This window comes from Python bivittatus, unplaced genomic scaffold (assembly GCF_059951505.1).
Source record: "Python bivittatus isolate LINGU-HERP-01145 unplaced genomic scaffold, Pbiv_v1 ctg000410_np1212, whole genome shotgun sequence".
NCBI lineage: Eukaryota > Metazoa > Chordata > Lepidosauria > Squamata > Pythonidae > Python > Python bivittatus.
In genome coordinates, this window is record NW_028277067.1 from 3,647,240 (window position 1) to 3,668,874 (window position 21,635).

Consider the following 21,635-nt stretch of genomic DNA (forward strand, 5'->3'; position numbering starts at 1 on the left):
GAACTTTAGACAAGTATTTAAGAACTGACACAAATATTTTGCACATGCAAGTTACATTATATGTTTCCTGAGCAACATCTTTAGCACAACCAGCTTTTTCTTGTATAGCTAAGCGTTCAAGAAAAGTAAATGACCCAAACATCCACCTATCTTCCTTTAAATACTGGATGACTACAATTCTAAGTTTCAAGTGACATCTGTTTTGTAACTTATTTCAAAGATTTTATTGTATGTCTAACAGATTAACTAGCTCCCATTTAATCTTGTTGATCAAGAGCATATTCTCATAAAACAACCAGGAATTACATAGGAGGACAACTATTATTGTCACTGTATTCACATTGATGGTAAAAAAAAATCTGCCCCAGTCTAATGTTCTTGTCATGTATTGGGATTTGACTTCCTTTAGTCCCCAATTAGCATGGCCTAAGGTTCACAGCAAAGATAATGCTCGTAATGAATGGAGGAAATTGTTACTCAACCTAATTGAAGGGCATCCGTTTTGCAAAGGCTGGTCTTGGAGATCTTTTCCCACAATTCAATGAGGCTAATCCTCAAGTAATCCTGTGTATTACTTAGAGCTGAAGGGAGGACTAATTTTCATGTTATGAATAAACCAACTCAAAAGTGGGGGTTGGTTCACGTGTGTATTGCCCAGCTTGCAATAAGTAGTGTGAAAGACAGCTATAATCTAGATAACATTTTGGTTGTTGACATACTGTTGATACAGATGCTGCTGTGGAAGAAAGCAAGCGGGCCATGTATTCAACTAGACTTACACTAAATTACTTGAGGGAACTTAATTGTGTACACAAAATATATACCATTCAATATATGATATGGTTCAGTTGAGATAAAAGCAAGTTTGGCTTGCCCCTTATTTTTACAGGCTGTTTAGCTCATGCCATTCTATGTATAAGTATGTTATAAAATCAAAAAAGCACTTATAAATTCATTTTCTTTGTTTAACTGAAGAAGTCATGAGGGGTTTTTTTTGGTGTGTATTTAAGAACACAGGTTTTAAAATGTTAATTTCTTCCTTGAAGTGTATTTCCAAACGTTGAGTAGTTTCAAGTGCTAGGTCCAATGACTATGCTGGCTAAAGTTGAGAAAAGTTGGAGTCAGTATATCTAAAGAACATTAAGCTGGGGGTGTTGTATATTACCTTAGGATATACCTCTTTGAACTGTGAAGGATTTACTTCTCAGTTTATATGCATTTGGATTGCACTATGAATTTATTGTACTCTTCAGAAAACAAAGCCCTATAACTAAACTATCAAAGCTTCAGATATACCATTATTGTCTGAAATACTTGCTCACTGATACGTATTTTAGTCCATTGTCCCTTTTTTCATAAGATTTGAAGCTCTGATGGATTTCCTATCCATGCTCGGCTATCTGGCTGCATCCATCAATTAAAAAACAGATACATCCTCCCTTTTTACACAGATGGTGAGATACTTTTCTCAGATACAGTACTTAAGGCAGCTCTCATAATTTAGACCAATTGCAGCAGTTTAAGATCCAGTCAATTCAACTAATTTTGCTGTTGGATTATCCACCAGTTCAAATATCCTTGTTGAAAAAAAAATTGTACTGAAGGGACAGAGCAGTCTTAGTACATGAGTTTCATGGACAATGGCTGAAATTCAGTTTCTTGGCATCTTAAACAATCAGAAAACAAAAGATCTCTACTAAAAATTTACTGCCTGTCATTTTAGACAATACAGGACAGGATGGACAACAAACCAAGGAACTGTAAGGCAGATTCCTTCTCTCTAGTTTTAAATCCGTTAGTAGAAGCCCATGCTTCGGAACTATGATAACACATAAGCAAGATCATAAATCCCTTGCAAGTTTGTACAAGAGGTAATGTTGAAGGGGCTGCGGGCAACAGTATCAGATGTGCCAGCTTTCAGTGACATCTAATTCATACAATAACAATGTCACAGACTGGCACAAGACTAAGACATTGTGAAAAGCTAAGAGTCTGAGTTGCATGTTAACAAGATCTGCTTTTCATTAAAGGTTTGGAATGAAGCCTTCTACTGATGCTTAGCAACTGTTTCAAAAGCTCAGAAAATTGCTGGGGGAGGCTTTATCCCTCCTATTAAAAAAAAAAATCTAGGAAAAGGTACCTGCTACTTGCTTGGACAGAAGAAATATTAGCAAGACCTTGCTATGTCCAACCCAAACAGGGAGGCATTATACTTTATTTTAGAAGTACATCATCTTGTTGAAGATTCAACTGCAGACCAGAAAGGTAACATCTCTTTCCTCTTTACCTCAAGCTCAAAAGTTTAGCTGAACAGAGATGGCAATGCTTGATTTTGAATCTCAACTAAGGAGAGATTCCTTGAAGCCACCCAGTTACTCTGTGGATAACTTGGGAAGTGAATCTGGGCATTTTAAGTGTAATGTTCACTTAACTTTGCTAAGGTGTTTTCAGAATATGGGCAGAGGGGTGACTGATCCAAACTTTCTAAGTCTATCCTGAATTTGGATTCAAATGAAAGGTTAGGATTGTGTGAGGATGTAAAAGATGGGTCATGAACTTTTAAATACTTCCCCTCCCCCATACCTTTGCTGAAAATAGAAAGCTATAAAATTCTATCTTTATGGTTACCTACAATATTAGTTTCCTACTGTCAGGGAGTTTTTATGTGACGGATCACTGGAAAAACACTCTATTCACCCCTTGTGCTCTCCCTGTGCTCTGCCGTGGTACAATCCATCAGCTTCCCCCACGTGCTCTAACACTAACATTGCTGTAAGGGACCAAGTAGATTTATAGCACAGGAACAGCCCCAGTTCTGGCAAACTTGGAAAGGCTATTTTTCTATATTAAAAAAAAAAAAAAGGAAGCCTCAAAAGGATGGAATATCCAAGTATTCAGTTGTATTAATTTTAAAGGTATAAAAAGTGCTAATGTTTTCCATTAGAGGAATCCAGGCCTCTGAAGGTCAACAAATATTCCTCTAAAAAAGGACGTCACTAGAATTAAGATGTGGCTTTAGTTGTAGGGTGCTATCGTGTGTTGTGATGGGGAAGGTCTTATAAAAGGTTACACATTATATCGTATGAAAACAAGGCAGCAGTGGCCATTAGAGCCCTTAGATGATGATACAGGAATTAAAGGGTGATCCCCGTTTGCTACCTCCTTGAGTTGGCACCAGTTTTCCCTTTCCATAATAGCCACCAAAGACGGCCCTCACCTCAATCTTTTTTGAAAGCAAAAGCATCCACATCCCATTCCCGAAGGACACAAGTTTCCCACCGCCAATCTCCCCAACCTCCTCGCCTTTGTTCCCTGCCTTTTCCAGTTTCACAAATTCAAGGAGGTCAAGGCCAGTTTGGACAGCTTCTACCCCACTGGCACAGCCCAGAGTGATGTGAGCTCGGCTGCCTTTTGGGAAGCTGACCGCCGGCTGCAGCACATCCACGTCCCCAGGCCACAGAAGCATTTGCTGCTCGCTCATTTCCACGCGGGCACCAGCAGTTCTTGGGGTGATGAAGAGAGCAGATATGGTCAGGAAGAAAGATTTTCCATAAGAGGTCTTCACAATCTGCAGAAGAAATTATTCCTCTTAAGACAAGCCATGTATTCAACTCAGACTAACCCTGCCATCCTCCACCTAGTACCCTTCAAGGACATCAGGACTGTGTCTCCCTGGATCCCCACCCAGCACAGCCAGGGCTGTAGTCCAAATGCATCATCAGGGCACTAGATAGGAGAGGGCTGGATTAAGGCTGTAAAGTTTGAGCTGCAAAAGAAATTAGAACAGCTCTGAAATTCAGTAGCGTTGCCAGCCCCTAATGTTAACAGTATCTAGACATTCCATACAATTTATTACTTATGTCTAAATTGTCTTTAGATGGTGGAAGAGGGGCAGGAGCATAAAATGCATGACTTGTAAATCATGTGAAGTAAAATCAAAAGAAGTAACCCAAAATAGTAAAACAGCAACAACACAATAGTACAAATAACAGCTGAAACCAGAACTAAATTAAAATGTCTTGGCAAATAACATTTTGATTTGTATCAAATAAGTTATTGCCCTAAATGTACACTTGTGCACAGAGTATTCCACACCTGGGGTATTCTCATCTCATCATGGGGATCCCCTCTAGCGGAGGCTCTATGAAAAAGCCCTTTTTCCTTAGTATAGGAGTATGGGGAGAGATGGTCCTTTAATTAATTGGCTATGCAAGATGCTGTAATATGTTGCTTAATGTTTTTTTAAGTAGATCACATTTAGCTGGGTTCATACAATAGGCCAAGATGGAAACCAGCTAGTCAGAGTTTGGCTGACAATGTTGTAGGAATGCTACTTAAGGGTGCACCAGCACCTTCAATTGGACATGGAAGCTTTATGGCAAGCAAGATAATGCCTTCCATCTAGCTGCATCATTCTGGCAGTTATATTTGCAATGAAGGAAATTTTCCAGTTGTGTTAAAGGGCTGCCCCTTAACAGCAATCCAGTCAGTTCTTTCTACAAGAATTATAACTACTAAAATGTTAGGATTAAAAACAGTGATTTCTATAGTAAACTGGACAGATATTCTAGACCTAAAGGGATAGTTCCAACAGAACAAGACCTTAATGCTAATATGGTGTAGCAGTTAACGTGTTAGACTAGGAGCAGGGAGACCTAAGTTCAATTCCACTGTCAGACACAGAAATTTCCACAATTATTTTGGGTCAGTCACTTTCTCAGTCCAACCTACTTCACAAGGTTCTTACAGGGAGAAGGGAGTGCTGCATAGACTGTCTTGAGTTCCTGAATGAAAGGTAGGCTATAAATCCAATAAATAAATAGGCCCAAAGCAGTATTTGCCGCTCTGGGCACAGTCAAAGATTCAACCATGCATCTCTAAGTACACAGTAAAACTGCGAAACACATAGATTTCCTTTACTAGACACCTTTATTCAGTTCAATCCTGTGACCTTTGTAAAATACAAGGATCTGAACAGGATTTCATAATATTATTGCTTGAACTTCTAGTGCAACAATAATATAATGAATATAAAACTCAGATTGATATTGGAAATGATTTGGTCTGGAGCAATAAATAGGTTGGAAAATGTAGAACTTGACTTCACTCATCTTTAACAGCTGTGCCACCCAGACCCCAGGCAGTATCAAGCCTACTAGCACCTTGTGACAGGAGGATATATTGAGTCCTGGCCACCTCCCTCCACTCCACTCCACCCAGGACTCCATTGTCTGTGGGCAAAGTAAGCCCAGGCAGCTGGCACATCTCTGCTCTTCCAGGCATGCTAAAGGCAAAGCAAAGCCTGCACTGGGAACTGCTTCCACAGAGACCTCCACCAGCCACTTTTTCTCTGAAACCTGCAATCTTCCCAAAGTGGATTTCTGGATGAGATAACTGTTCCAATCTGGCCTATCCAGACAAACTGGGTCAATTGGCAGGTATTTATTCTAGATTAGGAAAAATCACAGCTGGGGAACTAGGGAATTTGGTGAAAAAAACAGCCCAACTCCCTTGTGTGATACTACTTTGAGGCACATGAATGGTTCTGGGAAACCTTCTGAGTTAATGCACACTCAAGGATCTTTAAAGAACTAAAGTATCACTTTGTCTCTGTCTCTCTGTCTCTATATATACACATAGATACATACATACAGTTTTGCATTGGCTAAATTTGCTCAAAGAAAAGTCACTTATACATGCTTTATATATGCCTTCATGTAAGTATTTTCAAGGCAGATTATGATTACAAGTAATAAAATCTAAAAATATCTATGTCATAATAAAATTAAACTGTTATAGAGATGGATGTTTCAATAACATGTAGTTTAAGCACAGGTAAATCTTAAAGGAGAAATTTCTGTGTATCATATAGAATCATTCTTTCTTTCAGGCAATCTTTTTTTAGTAGGTAAAGTGAATTATCTTGTGTGCTAAAAACATTCAAGTTTACAGCAAATACTATTTTTAAGAGAATATATTATTTTACATAGCATATGAAATGTACGGCTGCTCATACTGAATGTTGTACACAATACTGATTTTAACTGGGGGGGGGCATCCAGATTCCTTTGTAAATACACAATTCCTCTCGTAAAAAGGTTGAGGGAAAGTGAGAAAGTTGGACCACCCCACCTAAAATAATCTTGAAAAATGCCTTTATACGCTATCATGTTTCTGTCAGAATAAAAAGAAAAATTCTCACCTCTTGCTGTGCATAATCATCTGCTCCTGGAGCCTTCCCAAAGTCAGTGAATTTAGTGGTGCAGTGCAAGACCCCTGGGGGCCTTTTCACAAAGTAGCCGGTCAGATCAATTTTCATTTTGGGTTCTTCAGGGGGCTGTCCAACTGTAAGCAAGAAGAAACAGAGCAAGCCTCAGTGTTTCATATTCACGGTTTCCTTTAAATGCACTTTTCACTCCACACTGGTTTTGTGTGTGTGTGTGTGTGTTTATGCAAGATTAGTTTGGTAAATATGGCAAAAACAGATCATGACAATACAAGATAAGAAATCTTTCATAGACCCACTTGAGATGAAAATTTTGATGAAGACAGCCTATAAATGTTCCATATAAAAATCACAACATGATTGTAATGGCAGGCAAAAATTTCATTCAACGCTGCTGAGCATTTTATGCCCCAAGTAGACATTAGCATATGTCTGTATCATCAGTTTTCTTGCTGTGCTCTTCCTACCTCCCCATCTAGCATTCCTCATACTAGTGCTCGGTTATAGGAATTACAATCCAACATATCTGAAGGGACCTGTTTGGGAATGACTGTTTTGGAAGAGAAACCAAGAAAAGCAATATGGTATGGCAAATTTACCCACCACTGCTTGCCTTCCATTTATAGCAGTGTTTCTGAACCTTGGCAACTTCAAGCTGTACAGACTTCAACTCCCAGAATTCCCTAGCCAGCATGCTGGCTGGGGAATTCTGGGAGTTGAAGTCCACACAGCTTGAAGTTGCCAAGGTTGAAAAACACTGATTTATAGGAAGGAGACAGCTATTTACAGGATCTCAGTTCCCATCTTTGGTGACACTAGCTATTACCATGGGGAAAAAGCACATGTCTTTAGCTGTGGCCATTAAGTCTAGACCAGTGTTTTTCAAACTTGGTAACTTTAAGATTTGTGGACTTAACTCCCAGAATTCCCCAGCTAGCATGCTGTTTGAAAAACACTGGTCAAGACCCTGTCAAATTTGAGCACTATCTCCCCAACACCTGTGGTCTTTTTAACGAGTATTGTACCAAGAGATTTTTTATTGTTTAGAAAACAACATGGGAAGACACCTAACTTATCTTAGTCACAAGGGAGGCATTTAGAAATGACTTTTGAAATTACTTGGCCAAAACATTGATACAAACTTTCTAACTGCAAGAAGTAGCCAAATGGATATTTTGGAGTAGATGTTTAGTTTTGTTAGTTCAGAGACAAAAATAGGTGATAACTTTTTCAAGCCATATATCCAAGGGTGAATAATGATGGAAAATAAGACCTTTAGGATAGAATTATGTTACTGTGTATGCAGAAACATTCACAAGAAAAGACAGGATTTAGCATCCACAAAGCTCAGCTTTCACAAAAATAAAAAAGTTAAAAGTATCTCCAAACCAGCCCAATCCTTCATGCTGTTTGATTTTGCCTATAAATATTGTCAAAAGCCAATCAAAAGGACCAGCTGTGTATGTATGTATACAATGTATACTTACGTACATTATATACATACATATCAGAAGCCACCAGCCACTTCAATACAATGTAGAAGAAGAGGGTGATTCATTAGCAGAGACTACACATAGGTGTGTGTTTTAAATGGCATACAGATTCTGGGCAGCAGGTCAGAAAATAAATCGTGTCTCTCCTGCATATGACTTTGTTGCTTGCATTTATATTTTGGCACAGAAGGAAAAGAGATTTGATATTAGATTTTCCTAATTCAGCTGCTGTATTATATTAAGCCAGCACAGGCTGAGGATAATGGAGTCCTAGTCCAACTCATCCAGAAAGCAACAGGTTGAGAAAGCCTACAATTCCAGCGCAAGTATGATCAGAGGACAACTTTCCCAAGATGAAGGCTAATTCACCTTCAAGACCAAATGCTTAAAGCAGAACTGACATGCATGCTATTCAGCAGATGTGATATTCCAATACATGCATGAGGACCCACTATCTAAGAAGTGTTAGATACAAGAGGGAGTGACTTGTGAAAGCAAGCAACAAAGACTAAAACAGAGACTCCTGAAAGTAGAGTAGACAAAATAAATTGCCACCATGATTTTAGGGACCAAGTTCAAAGGCCATTTTCGGATGGCATCTGGAAGACAGGACTCTAGAGCCTAGAAACAGTTTGGGCTGGTGACCCTTAGGGACACTGGAATGCAGGGGCATCTATAGAAGGGGAAATATATTATGAGTCTTTAGCCCATAGAAACAGATGAGAGTCATGGGGGTGTGTGTGGTAAAATTACAGCTGGAGGATGAATCTAGGAATCAAGATAGCAGTAGGCAGGAATCCATAATATCATTTGGTACAGCATCAGAAAACACATAAAATCAGCATTTATTTTAAAGTAAACAGAACATTTTGGGAGGGTGACCTGTTGCTCTGCACCAAAATCTTTTTCTAAGAACTATTTAAAAAAAACAGTTTATGTGATAGATCCTGCTTTCTCCTTGGAGGTTCTTTAATTATCTAGTAACACTTTTGAGAAGGCAGTGTGAGATATAAAAGGAAATCAAGAAAATATTCCTATGTTTTCCAGATTCATCCTACAAACTAAAAAATGAGCATGGAATGGTTTTTCTTTTTGTTTCTAAGGTAAGAGGATTAAGGATTTGCTTCATGAAATTATGGTAGACTGAGCATATCAGCAAAGCCTAAAGATAAGCATTAAAAAGATTATTTCACATAAGTTAGTAGACAGCCAAATTTCTATAAATAAAAAAGCTTGGGGAGGGGGCACCCACAGTATTTATTTGACTCCTTTTTGAAGGCTTTAATACTAGCAAGCTCATCCAAAAATGCCTGCCCAGTCTTCCGCAAGTGCTCTGAGCTCCTTTTGCTTAAAAACCATCCATAATACAAGGGAAGGAAGTCCTTTTCTAAACTGGGCTTCAATTTCTTTAGCTCATCAGCTGAAAGTTTCCACTGGTTCTTATCTTTGAGCTGCAAGCAATCCATTTTCCATGAAGTTTTGGGCTCCACAATGATGACTTTGTAGCGATATTTGTCTGCAATGTCAAAAAGCTGCTCCAGCCGCTCCCGTTCGTGGTGGGTATCATCTACGACTACCACACTGATGTCACGCTTGCAATAGTCAGCTAGATCCTCATCAACCTTGCTATAATCATCAGGAATGGCACTCCTGACAGCAGGCTGGATTTTGTAGTGGTCAACAGAAATGACTTTGCAAGCATCCTTATACTTGTCTTGGATGGCCTGGGCCAAGGTAGATTTCCCACTGCCTGGTAGACCCCGGAGGACAAAAAAAGTTTTTGATTCCCGGATTGTGGTAATCGTTTCATCATCATCCAGAAAGGGGAACTGCAAGCTCTCAGGACGCTCTTTGGGCTGGGAAGACATTTTCCTAAAAATCTTTGGCAGGAACACGTGGCTCTTCCGGGCGAAGCCTTTGTTCTGAAATCAAAAAGGAGAGAGAGAAAGAGAGAAAGAATAATTGTGTGGTTTTATTGGAACATTCCAGAGAGAGAGATACCATCATTTCTCCTTAATAATAGGCCACTGTTTTCAATCTCAACTGAAGAGGGGATTTTTTTGTTGTTGCTCCTCCTGCTGCTGGTTATTCAGATGGGCACAAATGGCCTAGTGATGGCTTTAAATGGCACTATTATGTCAGAGAAGAACTTGGTGCATTCCAGAAGTAGCAGCCCTTTCAGTCAGTTATAGCAAAACTCTAGGCCTACCTTCCCCAATCTGGTGCCCTCCAATTACGTTGGACTACAACTCCCACCACCAGTAACTACTTGTCCATTGGCTAGTAGAAAGGTGATGGGGTCTGTAGTTCAACTCATCTGGGTGATGTTCTGCTGTCCTGTGCTGGGGAAGGTTGTTTGTCCTATTAGGCTGGGGCCTGCCTTGTTGTTTATTAGAAGGAAAGTAACTTACCGCCATCTGTCAAGAGGGTTAGGCCAATATCTTGTACAGTACTGTCAACTCTGATAAGTAGTGGCTTGTCCATATTTCAGGCTAGAATTCTTCCAGCTCTGGTGGGACTTGAACCTGGGATCATCTACATGTGAAGATGCACCCTATCCCTGAGGCATGGCTCTTCCCAAGCATTAATGAGAACCAGGCCATCTCAGGTCCTGAGACAGTGGCGTGCATGCAAGAGGATGAATGTGGGATGTGTACCAACAAAAAGCACATAATATGGTATTGTACTCATAATTTCTATACCTTCTGCAGATATACCCAGTGAATTAGAATGAGGATATACTATTTGGAATCTCTCACCATTTTTTTTACTACATAATTCAGAGAAGATATGTTGGAGCTATCAGATCTGTGTGTCAAAATTTTTCTATGTTGCTATCTAGTGCTTATCTGAATTTCAGTAGCCCAGATGTGTAGTCTGAATATGTGTCACTAACTGTTCAGGGCCCCTGATATATTGTCTTAGGTTAAAAGACAATAGAATATTTATCAGTTTTCTCTAAGTCTAGGCTGTGTTCTCTGTATTGGGGAGATTTCAGCGAAGTCAAAAAATGGCAAGAGAGATTAGAAGTCAGGCAAGACAGGAAAAAATGTGATCTTATGCATCTTTTCAGCCTAATAACGTTTTTTGGGAGGGTCACCCAGTGAGGAGGACTAAGATCAGCTATTAACCTTGGATGGGTGAACATGCACTCACGCTGTCTCCTAATTGACAAAGCAGATGTTGTTTCTGCACTATTCATTGCTGCTGCTCTGAAATTCCCCTTTCCTCATCCTGTTTGCATCTGGCCATGCTACTAAAGAGCAAAGCTTTACTTAGCACAGAACTGATTTTTAGCACAACAAAATTATTGTTGTTAAAAAGTCAAAAGAGTAGGACAGGTAGACGTAAGTGTGGGCAGTTGGGCAAGACTGATGAAGTCAGATATGTCCAAAAGAAGGAAAAGAGGGGGAGGAGGAAAAATAGTTGCTCAAAGTGGGTTTTAACTAAAGATTGCTAGGAGATTAATAGATTGGCTTTATTAAAGGGAATAGATTCTTTCAGATGTATGGAGCCCCTGCTACGATGCTGGATCAATAATAATAACCTTTAAACTGAACAAAGAGCTTAAGTGAAGAAAAGGAAAGGTGAGAGAAGCAGCATGTATCTGAAAGTATTAGAAGGTAAATGCTTTTGCTGTATGTTGGGATTGCACCTTTAATTCATTGTCATTTATTGGGAATAGGTTATATTGCCTTTCATATTAAAGACAACTTATAAAAAAAGAATAGCAAACTCTTATAAACTCGTATCAGAAAACAATAATGGAGACAGAAGATACTTTAAAATGAGAAATTTAAAAGGCTGACGATTCTGCAGTTGAGATGTCGGAATGCAGAAAGCTTTCTCTCTTGTTGCAACATCACATAACAGTGAAGGTAGGCTGACAGGACAGGACAGGACAAGGAAAAGGAAAAGGAAAAGGAAAAGGAAAAGAAGAAAGATAGATTAGTAGATTGATTATGGCACAAGCCTTCTTGTCTGGAAGAAGACAAGGAACTTTGGCCCCTGATCTCTGTGAAACTGGAAAAAAAAAAAAAAATCCATGTTACTATCTACACCCAGTTCTAAACCACAGTGAAGATCCTGGTTGTTTGGCTAAAATAATGCTATTTTGAATTAGCATTAGAAATACTGTTGCAATATTTGAAAAGCCAACTGCCTGGGGAGTTGAATTAGGAGAGTTTTTAAAAAAAGACAAAACAAAATAGCACTAATGGAAGGGAGGGGGAGAAACCACTGTAAACACGAATTGTTTTGCAATGGAACTGAAATAATACAAGCTTGTGTTAAAACAGGTGGGAGGAGACGCACACAATGGTACCACACAAGCCTGTCTTAAGAGGAGAACTTGGATTCATTTCCAGGAGAACAATTTGTCCCATTCTGTGTCACACAGGAACGCACACACCCAGCCCTGCCCTGCCCACCCCACAAACAGGCAATCATGGAGAAACTGATAGCCAGGCACCCAACAGCTCAGTTCCACTCACCCCCTTACGAAATAAGCACATTGAGACAGTAGAGAGTGCCATTTATGAGATCTGGAGTTCTGTTCTGAGGCCCGGTATTCTTTTAATCAAGGCCCAAAATTTAAATTACCTTGATCACTACTTTCTGCAGAATCCCTGCATTACAAATCACGTTAATTTACAAACTTTGATTATGTATGTGAGCTTGTGTAGGTGTGTATGGGGGAGGGAGGGGGGAGGGAGGAAGAGAGAACGCACAAGTGTTTATGTATATTTATAGAGATACATAGGTAGGCCACACCTAGCAACCATTTCTGATTGTTTGATTTCAAAAAACTGAGCAGGGTTGGACTTGGTCAGCACTTGGACAGGAGATCATCAGGAAAACTCCAAGCTGGGAAATTGGGGGAAATCCCAGAACAGTGCAAATCATTTTTTGTACTGTTGCCAAGGAAACTATATGGGAAAGATCATGAAATCACCAGGAGCTTAGGTTAACTTGAAGGGTATCTATATGAGCCTCTAAATAGCTTTTCTACAATAAAATGGATAGTTGTATATACATTTCCAGACTAGCACTTTCCCTTGAACTACAAATTATGTGTGGTGACATCATGGCACAAATGCTGGTGCAAGTATTTAAGTGGCAGCATTTCTGTGATGATATAATCACGTGTCATCATTTGCCCCTGACCCTCACTTCCGAAACCCATGTAACCATCATCTCTGAGCTTAATTTTGTCATTTGAGAGCTGATTTTGTAGATCTTGGCTGAAAAATCTGAATTCAATTTGTGGGACATAGTATTTTCCTTCAGATCAAAGCTCTTATCTTTTGTTGCATTCAAATATAAATTCAATGCGTGTCTCAGTTTTGGTGCTACTGTTACTCATTATGTCCTATGCCAGCTTTCCCTGATGTGTGGATGTCAACCCTCAAAGTTTCAGCCATGACCAAGCTGGCTGAGGAAAGACTTTCCATAAGTGTTCCAAAGGCTACAACTCAAATTAGGCTGAATTTGTTTGTAGTATTCTGGAAGTTGAAAAATTATCTTGCAGGAGCAGGATTATAAAGTCATAGCAAAGTAGGGGAAAAGGTCCAGGAGCTAAGCTGGTCTAATAACCAGAAGAGAGGCAACATCTAAGGGGAAAAAAAGATGTGGTTTGATCTATACAAAAACCAAGCACTTATTTTCATTGAAAAGTTGTTGTAAATGACTTATGAGTTAATAAAAAACTGACAAAAGCATTTTTGTAATAAGGACATTCAATTTCGATGTTCCTTGATTTTCCAACAGATGCATCCAATTTTTGAAAACAATTTTCTTTAGATGCTGCACAATTTTCACTGTGAATTTTATAATTTTTTTTCAGCCTCATAAATAAGTCCACAACATTTTTATTAGCTATATATTGTTAGCCACCGTGATCTAAAATGCATAAATATAACCCAGCTGATAAAATTCCTCTATTGGGTAAACTGGAAATGATTCTCATTCACTGCCAGTAAACACCAGTAAACACTATGGAATTTTATTATTAATGTCCACACTGTAGTATTGACTTTCTACTGGAGAAATATTGAAGGTTGACTCATCTATGATATTGTGGACTATTTATTTGCATTTTACCCATTCACACTTTTCATCTACTTAGGACATTGATTAGGCTCAGCTTTATCAATTTTTGGTGCGAGGAAGAGAGATAAATGTATAGTTAAATCTCTAGGATGTGATATAATCCCAAAGTGTTTTGTGGAATCTGTTCACTGTGCTATTAAAATCCCATAAATAAAATTCTAGGCAAAACAAGTTCATATTGATATACAGCTTCGTGGGTCTGTCTCCTATCACCTTCCTCCCCCAATCATAACAATAAGTGTGTTGTTAACTGAGTAGAACAGATTATGAATTTAGTTTATTTTGTTATCTCTAAGCTGGAGAAGACTATGTATGCTTAAATCCCATAAAATAAATCATACATTACTTATGATCTCAAATCTCTTTCATTTTAAGATAATTATCCGAAACAGAGCTCATCTCTATATGTTGATGTTTTTTCTTCAAAATATACTATGATTTGACCGCATTTGCTTAGTACTATATAGAAATTATCTTTTTAAGATACACTGTTATTTTGAATATAACTTGTGCTTTCTTTGGCCAATAATGCCTGGATATCAATTCTCCCTCAATATTTGTTTTCCATAGAACATAAAGGTGGAAAGATATCATATCCCTCTTGCTCAGAAAGGTTAGAAGGTACCAATAGAGGCAAATATGTGTAGCTCAGGGTTGAACTGTGGAGTCCTGAGAACCCCAAGGACTCCATAGGTTAGAAGGTTATGAGATACAATTCAAAATATAGCTTTCATATTATGGTAAGTGTCTTGAAAATAAGCCATTCTAGATGGATACATCCCCTCCTTCTTTGCAAATGTGATAGCAACCTTTCTAGGAATATCCGTATTTTGCATGGGACTGATGCAGTATTTATGGTTGAGATAGGGTTGAATACAATACAACTGGATGTAAAGTTTGTTGTCTTAGATGAAACTTGAGATTAACCAGAATAGTGGCCAAAGATGGGTGGATTCCCTCTTGTCCATAAACAGGGATTGTTGCCCCAGGGCAACTATTCCAAACTTGTTCATAATAGCAGGATTCCAGTCTAAGAGTAGAAAATAAACCACCTCTCCCTCATTGAAAACTTGATCTCTACGAGGGGGTGGTACAGAATTAGAATATTTGGGACACAACACAGGACATGGAAAAGTGTTTGTCAAAACTTGACTGAACAGCATCCAGGAGCTTTAAATCATTGTAGGTGCATATCTGTGCACCACAGACCATTTGAGATGCAGATTTAGCTCTAAACAGCTTAATGGAAGCAGGCATGCATCTACCAAGAGTCAGTTTGGTGTAGTAGTTAAAGCATCAGGCTAGAAACCAGGAGACCGTACGTTCTAGTCCTGCCTTAGGCACAAAGCCAGCTGGGTGATCTTGGGCCAGTCACTTTCTCTCAGCCCCAGGAAGGAGGCAATGGCAAACCACTTCTGAAAAACCTTGCCAAGAAAATTGCAAAGACTTGTCCAGGCAGTCTCCAAGAATCAGACATGATTGAATGGATAGAAAAAATAAATGCATCTACCAGCCTTAGAGTAGAAGAAGCCCAAGATTGTCTTGGCACTATTATTGGCTTTGGCAGAAACGACTCTAGATTGTTCCTGCAAACTGCCAGTGGCTTTAAAAACTACTCCAAGATATTTGAAAGGTAGAACTTGTTCTATTTTATTAATTCCTATTTGCCACTGATGTTTATTGCAGCTAGGCCTTCCCGAGAAAACCATAATTTTAATCTTGGAGTAATTAACTGTGAGCCCTTCCTCCCTGAAGAATTCTGCTAAGGCCCGCAAGCTTCTCCTAAAGCTCACCTGTGTAAGAGAGAGAATTGCTGCGTTGTCAGTGTATAGCAGCACTGCCAAATGTCTGTCCCTGAGCTTGGGGTAAAATTCTTTTGGGGTAAGAGTAGCAAACACTGAGTTTATATAAATATTAAACAGTGGGGATGGGAAATACATCCCTGTTTCACTCCTCAGCAGACTGGAATGTCTGCAGTAAAACAGCCAGCTTTATAGTACCAAACCTGGTTGACTGTGTTTTCATGCAGCATCCTGATCAGTGGTCAATATGTAAGGAAGAACTTTCACCAGAGTCTCTCTCTTGGGATGGAACTAAAGGCAAATCTTAGATTGAAAAAAAGCAATGTATAAAGGGCGTTGCTGTCCCTGTGTGTATTTTTCTATTAAAGGTTACAAGACAGCACACTGGTCCATTGTAGATCTGATTTTGTGTAGAAGTAGGTATCAGAGCAAATGAACACCTGTTATTATCCTGGCAAAGCAGAATGCAGAATCTAACCAGCAGCATGTGCATACTCTTAGCTAATAAACTGAAAATCTATTATTAAGGAATAATCATTCCACTTCATACTACAATCCCCATGAGCGAATTTCACATATTCTTAGGACAACCGCTCAACCATAGTACATAACACTTGATTTCCAAACCATCAAGCAGCAAAAAGTTTTTTTAAAATGTTTTTAAAGTTGTGTTTAGTATTTAGCCTCCAACGTAAATGTCTTGCACGATTCTGAAAGACCAAGCACGCCGCAAATTTTAGCTAGAAAGTCTGAAAAATAATCTCATAGACTAAATTTAATAATCTACTTAATTCTTACATCTAATTAAACTTACTTCGTCAAGAATTACAAACTATCATCTGAAATCCTGAATAGTTCTTTTCTCACTCATATATCATGTGTTAATAACCAAAGCTGTATTACTGTCAACACTGCTGTTAAATCATCATCATTAGCACTGTTAATTGTCACAAGCACCGGTTTTGGTGATCTAGCCATACCTTTCCATCATCACACCTGGGTGGCTCATAACTCCTAATACAGAAACACAAGTGCAACTCTCGGTCCTGATGGGACGCGGCCTAGTATACGTCTACATGAGTCTTCATTCTCCGAGTTTCCCTTCAACCGCTTGGCTTCCACAAGGGGCCAGATGTAATTAATATATCTGATGTATTAAAATTACCCAGCTTCAGAAACAGTTTCAGTGTAAACATAACTCAGTGGTTAAAACTTCCATTCAGTCTCTTGGGCAAGGTTAATGTAATTAAAATGAATATCATACTGAGACTAATCTATATTTTAAGAGGGATTCCAGTGTTAATCCCTATTAGATACTTTACACAGAAAAATTAATGAGAAGAAAACACATGGCAAGCCAACCCCCCCTCAAATATATTTGGCCAAACTGAGGTTTTCTTATGAAGCCAGATTTAACCTACCAGATTTTCAAGATTACCACTGGGCTTTTATTTTGACATTGATATTTTTGTGGAATCAGAACTTTTCTGAATATTACCCTCTTTGGGCCTATGTAAAGAGCAAGCATGTAATCCCCCTGAAATGTTGCCAAGTTTTAGGGTTCAAGTATATTAAACAGGGATTTTTGTTTAAAAAAAATCTTGAAAGCTTTTCTTGAAAGCTGCTTGACATATTTGGTTCTTAACAGATAATTGGTTAAGTTTTGATCCAGAACTGCATGAGAAATTGACACTGTGGAATAATCCCAGTCTGAAGATCGTGGGGAAGATATTTTACTGAAATGCCTGGGCCAAACAAGGGATAAATCCCTTAAATTAGATTATTAATAATGGTTTGTTTTAAAGACTTTGAGAGATTGTGTTCCAAATATGATTTACCTATAACATCTGCTTGGCAAAATATACAGTTGAAACATATTGACAAAACAGTATGCCCAGATTCTTTAGCAGCTTCAGAATCTGAGGATCCTTAAAAGATACAGTGCTTGGATGAAACCAGCAATTTAAATTTATATGGAACTTAAAAGAAGAATGATTAGGATCATTCTATATCTGAAATGTGGAAGGAAGTATTGGAATCTCAACAGGTCCAGTTCTTATGAAATGTAAAATACACTATTTTTGATTTAAGAATGAAAAAAAGAACAAAAAAGATTTTGTGTCTATTGGACTTCTGTAAGAATGAATTTAAAAACTGGATATCAGATTTTTGTGCCAGATTTGTAAGAAACTCGTATGATTTTGTTGTCCCAGGAACTCAGGGGGGTTTCTAGCTTGGCGTGCAATTTTGCCTCATAAACATACCACGGTAGAGATAATACAGTATTTATTTTGCACAGAGTAAGGTGCCCTGGAGCACAAAAGCTCTCAAGTTAACCAAGTCTTTATACATTCTTACAACAAGCAAAAAACAAATTCATAAACTGTACACCCTTCAGCCACAAAGCGATAAGCCCTGCAGAGTGTGGCGTTCTCAGTCCATGGGTACGCTTGTGTTGCATTCTGCTCTATACCCATGCTTTTTACAGATACTAAAGAGACCCTCACACATGCACCCTTACATCATTTACTCCCTGATCCTTGCTCATGCGCATTGTTAACCCTTTGTACACAGCTCACGAACCGCATCTGCACACCTTTTCCCTTCACACGTCCCTACTGTGCACTCATTACTAAAGCTGATTATAATATTAGTTCTCTGCCCAGAGGTGGCGTACAACTGCTGAACTTTCAGTGAACCCTTACAGAGGTGTTTTTTCCTTACTGTGCAGCTGCCAGAAACAGGGTTTTTCCTCCCTTCTGCTTATTGTGCAGCAGCAGGAACAGCAACCGCCAGCTGCCTTATTGCTCTATCAATTTGATCTTGTCTAGCAACAGCTGTTTTGATTTCAAACCATAGTATATATTAACAAAGTTTTGAAAAGAAATGTAATAAAGACATACATGTGATGTTAAATTATATTCCTAAAATATGGAATTTGTTCTTTTATGAGGAACTTCAGCTCTACCAAGCCTGGGGCTCAGCAAAGATAATCTTACATAAATGAAAAGAAACTGATATTCAGTAATGGATTCAGAATGTGAGTCTGTTAGTTTTGAAAACTTTTAATATTCTAAAAATGAGAAGCTGAAACAATATACTTCTATATAGCCTAGATTTAATGATAAGTTTAAGGACTGAAATAATCCCATATTGATACTAAATGGATATTATATGGATTTTTATTCTTTTTCCCCCTTTGTTATATTTTATGTTAATCACTATAATAGATGTAGGCATTTTTAAAATGTACAACTACTATTGTATTTTTTCCTATGTTGTTGTTTGCATTTCAGCATTTTTTAAATAAATAAAAGAATTATCCACCATGAAATGGGTAATAACCTCTCTGAAAGCTCTAATTACAAAAGCAGAAGTAATTGATTCTCCTGAGGACTGGTAATTTTAAATCATTTGCTATCAGAGTCCATTTGTTTGGGTGTTCATTGTATAAGACTGAAATGCCCTGTATATTAACTGCAAAAGAAGATTAGTGTCTGCCATCTGATCTTGTTCATTTTCTGACAAAAGGAACTAGAGACAGGTTACAGGTAGAAACGGTAGACTCGCCTAAGAGGTTTTTTGGCTTCTGACACCAAGAAGTTTGCCAAGTTTTTTTCTGTTTGCCTGAAGTATGATAAGGCCATTTAGTGTTTTACAAGTATAAAGTGAAGGGTTAACACTCAACCTAAACATCAAAAGTATTCAGGCTTGTCTTTCTTTTTTAAAAAAACTATGTTTTGAAAGTAAGCACTTTCCTTGCAATGTTATGAAACCATGTGGAACGTTAAGAGCTTGAGAAGTCTTTATAGAAAAAGGCCCTCCCCTTTTATACCAACTGTCTGCTCGCCCAGCTGCTATCTGGTTTATGTGGAACAGGAAACCAAGATTACTGTTAAAAGAACACAGTATCTGTGTCAGCAATGAATAAAGAAACTTCATATAACCAACATCAAGTGAAGTGCTGGGAGACTTCCATCTGTGCGGCAATGTGTGTATGTGTGTGTGTAAATTGTAAAGTTCATTTAAAGAGTTGCTTACATAAGCAAAGCACTCTCTGAAAGTACCTCAAAGCCCTTGGTGCATATAGAGACGATAAGTTACAGAACTCTTCTGCACAGCACTTAGTCTGACTACAGAAAATGTATAGACTTGATACATAATATATTCTGAATTCCACTGAAGAAGGGAGAAGAATAAGGAGAAAAGTTGCCATAAATGACAGATCATGAAATTGGAGCAGTGTTGCCAATAGAGTAGGCACTGTCACCATAAATACAAGGGATAGTGCAAAAAGAAAAAAAAAGTTATGGTGAAAAGGGTCTACACAGTCCCACGCTCATATTTCAAAAATCAGCTGAATGCATTTTTGCCAAAATTACACACCCACACACAATATTCAATGTAAATTCCCATGCATTTTTTTTAAAGGATATTTCCTCTCATAAAATAAAAAAATCTTCCATCAATGTAAGTTGACTTGAATATGTTCTGGAAATGTGGACTTCAAAAATGTCCAGCCAGCAGTGCCATTTTTGAGAATTTGGGGAACTGAAGTCCACCCACCAGGACCCAGGTTGGATAATGCTTGTGTGGAGTACACAAACTCCAGATTTCACAGCACTTCTGGTTGATAAATCAACTTTCTGTGACGTTGATGAAACATGTTGATCATCAATCCAAGTTCCTCTGTTAGAAGTTGATTTACTCTGGGGTTACTGAATCCCTCTGCCAAATCAAGGCCCCATTTTTGTATGTAACTTTGCAATACTCAAACCCTACCAAAAGTGTATACATATCTCATCCTAGATAGAAATGTTTTCTCTTGCAAACAGACAAATTGCATATAAACCACATCATCCAGAACACAGAGGAAGTAAAAGTGAGGCTTGATCACAGATCTCCTAATTTAGGATTTCAGTTTCTTCCTAGACTCACACCTGCCCTCAAGTTACTCTCTCCCTGTTTCCTTCCCTTTAAATTAGGATCAAGTTATAGTTCCTATTTTCTATCTTCTCCAAGCAAGAAACTGATAAACAGCTGTCCCTGTTTGAGTGCCACCACACCAAAAGCCATCAGGTACATATTCCATCGTGGAGAATGGACTCCCTATTCCACTTCTCTCCGAGGGGAAGAACCATCCAGATCCAGAGGCAGCTTCCATGGCCTGAACAGGACCGGAGGAACATCGAGGCCCTCCCTTGCTGCTACCCACCAGAGCAGATCTCAAACCTCCCGCCGCCCTTCCAGCTTACAACTCTCCACAGCCACCGAAGGCTGCTTGCACTTTGTCGCACAAGCTGTGGTTTCAGGCGAGGACGGCTCCTTTGCTAGGCTCACGGAGCCAGGAACGTCCTGCGCTCTTCATGCCCAGGTTCAACAGATGAAGTCTTTAGTCAGTATAAACAACAAATGGCAATCCGTCCGACCCCATCAAATAATTCTTCCCATAACCAATGCCTGTGGGAGGCGGCATCCTCCGGCGGTAACAGAATTGATACCACCCAAACTCACCATGGCAACGCCACCGAGCGGACGGGGCGAGGTACTGGAACCAGGGACTTTCGCAGCTGCAAAACCACCGACGGGCTCGTTTGCGTTCAGGCGGAGGGAGCGCGCCCGCACCCGCTTTTTATAAGCCCAGATGGGAGCTGAAGCGGAGGAGCCACGCCCCCCAGTCCCTGCCTGGTACAACAGAGACGGGAAAGCGAAACTCCGGGCTGGCCCTGTGCGCGAGGCCGGTGCTGCTCAGCTGCTCTTCCCACCACCCACCCCGGGCAGCAAGGCTGCTTCAAGCCCAGCTCCGCGTTTTATTTATTCTAGTGCAGTTTTTGAGAGGGGTAAACAAAAAAGTGTGGGCGGAGGGAAGGGATTTTTCAGCTCTAGGGGAAGGCCAACGAGGAACAAGAGCGTTTTTCCTTCAGGTGAAAATTAAGCCCCACGCCAAAGAGCGAAGTCTGCTAGGGAAAGCCGCCAGATAGTTGGTGACGAGGGCCACTAAGG

The 21,635-nt window shown here is 39.2% G+C and overlaps 1 protein-coding gene and 1 long non-coding RNA gene across 4 annotated transcripts; one reads left to right on the forward strand and one right to left on the reverse strand.

Annotated features, from left to right (window-relative positions):
• The first annotated feature begins 2,129 nt into the window (after window positions 1-2,129).
• Window positions 2,130-10,489, forward strand: LOC148215439 (uncharacterized). 2 transcript variants are annotated; one of them, XR_015796605.1, is made up of 3 exons: window positions 2,130-2,265; window positions 8,767-8,822; window positions 10,211-10,489. It is a non-coding gene; the product is annotated as an uncharacterized LOC148215439 (long non-coding RNA). The 2 variants fall into 2 exon arrangements; XR_015796604.1 differs by lacking the exon at window positions 2,130-2,265 and having other exon boundaries at window positions 8,570-8,822.
• Window positions 2,850-21,297, reverse strand: CNP (2',3'-cyclic nucleotide 3' phosphodiesterase). Of its 2 annotated transcripts, none has more exons than XM_007428476.4 (4): window positions 21,147-21,297; window positions 8,972-9,641; window positions 6,203-6,345; window positions 2,850-3,568 (listed from the first exon to the last, which is right to left on the reverse strand). In XM_007428476.4, the coding sequence occupies exons 1-4, from the start codon at window positions 21,147-21,149 to the stop codon at window positions 3,116-3,118; spliced, it is 1,269 nt and encodes a 422-aa protein (XP_007428538.1). In that variant the 5' UTR covers window positions 21,150-21,297; the 3' UTR covers window positions 2,850-3,115. The 2 variants fall into 2 exon arrangements, with proteins under 2 accessions (XP_007428538.1, XP_087999501.1); XM_088143375.1 differs by lacking the exon at window positions 21,147-21,297 and adding an exon at window positions 20,888-21,023.
• Window positions 21,298-21,635: the final 338 nt, after the last annotated feature.